This window comes from Myotis davidii, unplaced genomic scaffold (assembly GCF_000327345.1).
Source record: "Myotis davidii unplaced genomic scaffold, ASM32734v1 scaffold27, whole genome shotgun sequence".
NCBI lineage: Eukaryota > Metazoa > Chordata > Mammalia > Chiroptera > Vespertilionidae > Myotis > Myotis davidii.
In genome coordinates, this window is record NW_006297821.1 from 1,557,613 (window position 1) to 1,560,450 (window position 2,838).

A 2,838-nucleotide genomic window follows, 5' to 3' on the forward strand; every position below is an offset into this window, starting at 1 on the left:
CCTGAATAGGATACATTAAATTGATTTTTGGCTGCCAGACAGCTAGAGGGCATCTTAATCTACATGTTATTGCCTCCTACTGGCCAAACACCTGAACAGCCCTAGGCTAATTCATTCTGACAATGACTCTGTATACGAAAACCTGACCCTTTGAAGTGTATATCTCTGCCTCGCCTCAGGACAAATTGTATTAATAAAAAGCATGGGGTCCTGAGACAAGGAAAACTTAGTTCCTGTAGCTAAAGCTCCTCTGACCCCCAATGCCTTTCAAAATTATCTTTCGTCTCTGGACTCCTATTTAACCTACGCACAGCCTTCTCCAGATTTCCTGAACCCTTCTTGATGCTGGGACAAGAACCCCGGCAGAAGACGATGGAAGCCATGGGGTTACTCAGACAGCAGATGCTGGTGGAACCAGGTGTTCCTTGACATGCATCAGGATGATGTTGTCATTCTTGCCTCGGTGTCCGGGAGGTGGAGGTCCACACAGCCAAAGAGTTCTAAAAGGACCCATGCCACATGTGCGAAATTTCTAGGGAATATCAGTACTAGATACAAAATGAGGAATATGAAAGCACTGCATCGTTAGGTGTTTAATTGGCAGCTTTTTAAAATCTGTTATACACAAAGTAACGGTACATCCTACAATCTATAACGTCTTACATTCAGAGAATGAAGATGTTTGTTAAGAGAAAACAATAGCACCTCAAACCCGTGGCAGAGATGTTGCTGCTTCAGCCACAGCCCAACTAGGTAATGATGTGAAGTCTGTCTATTTAAATAAAGAAGTTTGAGACTACCTTTTTTTATCTCGTATAATGATAAATATGTGTCGTCCCCTTTTTTCATTTTCCCTCAAAACTTCAGTGAGAGTACAAGAATTCCTTTTTTTAGGAGGACTTGTGTTAAAGAGTGGTTTTGGGAGAACTTGTAGTTTTACCCAGGATTTCTTCAATCAGTTTCTTTCCAGTTTGTTAGGATTTTTGTGGTAAAACCCTGGGCGGAGTTGCTCAGTGGTTAGAGCGTCGGCCCGCACAACAAAGGGTCTCGGGTTTGATTCCAGGTCACATATCTGGGCTGCAGGTTCCGTCCCCGGCCCCAGTTGGGTTGTGTGCAGGAGGCAGCCAGTTGATGTGTCTCTCTCACATCAATGTCCTCCCTCCACCTTCTCCCCACTCCTACTCCCCCTGCCTCCCTTCCACTCTAAAAATCAATGGAAGAAATATCCTCTGGTGAGGATTAACAAATAACCAAAAAAAGAAGGTACCTAAAGCCTTTGCCTGAATTAACAGAAAACCTACCTGGTGTAAACGGTGGGGACGTTTCTTGTTTATGAAGGAAGCCTAGGTTTGGATGGTTTCAGAACTCTGGCCCAACATCTGATTTTCTTGCTGTTCCCTTGTGCTTACAGAATGGCTGCCACAGATATTAACAAACAACCAAAAAAAGAAAGTACCTAAAGCCTTTGCCTGAATTAACAGAAAACCTACCTGGTGTAAACGGTGGGGACGTTTCTTGTTTATGAAGGAAGCCTAGGTTTGGATGGTTTCAGAACTCTGGCCCAACATCTGATTTTCTTGCTGTTCCCTTGTGCTTACAGAATGGCTGCCACAGATCCGGGCATCACATCGTCACTCCCGCATGTCCAAAGACAGGAAGTGGGGTGACCAGGGCAGCAGGAGTGAGCATTCCTCCACTGTCTCTCTTCCCCCACTCGTTTGTTTGTTCGGAATCCGGGAGGAAATCTTTCCTTAACCCTCAGCGTGTATGTCCCATGTTCCACTGGCTGGAACAGGGCCGTGTGATCACTACCAAGCAGCTAGGGAGGCTGGGAAAGCAACCCAACATGTTCACGCTCTAGAGAGGCAGGCCCGCCAAAGGGAGAGCTGTTGGGTATTCATATTATGAAAATTAATAACCACCCTGTCTTTCAGTTTCCGCTCCAGAATTTGTGTTTGAGCATGGCTACCAGACGTATCTGCCCACGGAAAGCAACGAAAACCAGACGGCCACTGTCATCTCTCTGCCCGCCAAGTCACGTGCCAAAAAGCCGTCGGCCCCACCTGCTCAGAAGAGGCTCAACTGTTGCTACCCAGGTAAAGGCAGCCGTGTCCTGCTTGTGCGAAGGGTGTGACGTGCAGGTTCCAGGGTCCTACATCGTGAACTCAACGTAGATGGGCTCCCAGCTCCCCGGCTTACACGTCAGAGCCCCGTATTTGCATCATCCCGTACGCCCTACCTCCGCTATCCCGGGTCACCATGTACCTAGGCCAGTGGTTCTCAACCTTCTGGCCCTTTCAATACAGTTCCTCAGGTTGTGACCCAACCATAAAATTATTTTCGTTGCTACTTCATAACTGTCATGTTGCTACCGTTATGAATCGTCATGTAAATATCTGATATGCAGGACGGTCTTAGGCAACCCCTGTGAAAGGGTCGTTCGACCGCCAAAGGGGTCGCGACCCACAGGTTGAGAACCGCTGACCTAGGCTCTTGAGACTTTCACAGCCGTGGGACTTTGAAATGGGACATGTGAGTTTCAGGTGACTGAATTTTTCATGTTGTGCGGTAACTTAGGAAGACATCCAAAAGATTGCTCTTTTTTTAGTTTAAAAGAAAAACTGCACAAAAAACAAAAAACCAAATTTTTATTGGGAAATAATTTCAGAATTACAGGAAAGTTACAAAAATTGTTCAAGCCCAGCTGGCGTGGCTCAGGGTTGAGTGTTGTTATGAACCAGGCGGTCACAATTCAGTTCCCAGTCAGGCACATACCTGGGTTGCAGGCTCGATCCCCAGTGGAGGGCATGCAGGAAGCAACTGATCAATGCTTCTCTC

At 46.6% G+C, this 2,838-nt stretch overlaps 1 protein-coding gene across 1 annotated transcript in view; it reads left to right on the plus strand.

Moving 5' to 3' along the window:
- The window catches only part of ZFP64 (ZFP64 zinc finger protein), a gene marked incomplete at its 5' end in the record, with an annotated part of 28,459 nt that overhangs the window by 11,991 nt on the left and 13,630 nt on the right, over positions 1–2,838 (plus strand). The window contains one exon of the mRNA XM_006773648.1: positions 1,935–2,096. Within this exon, the coding sequence (XP_006773711.1) occupies positions 1,935–2,096 (162 nt within the window). The remainder of the gene's footprint in view (positions 1–1,934; positions 2,097–2,838) is intronic.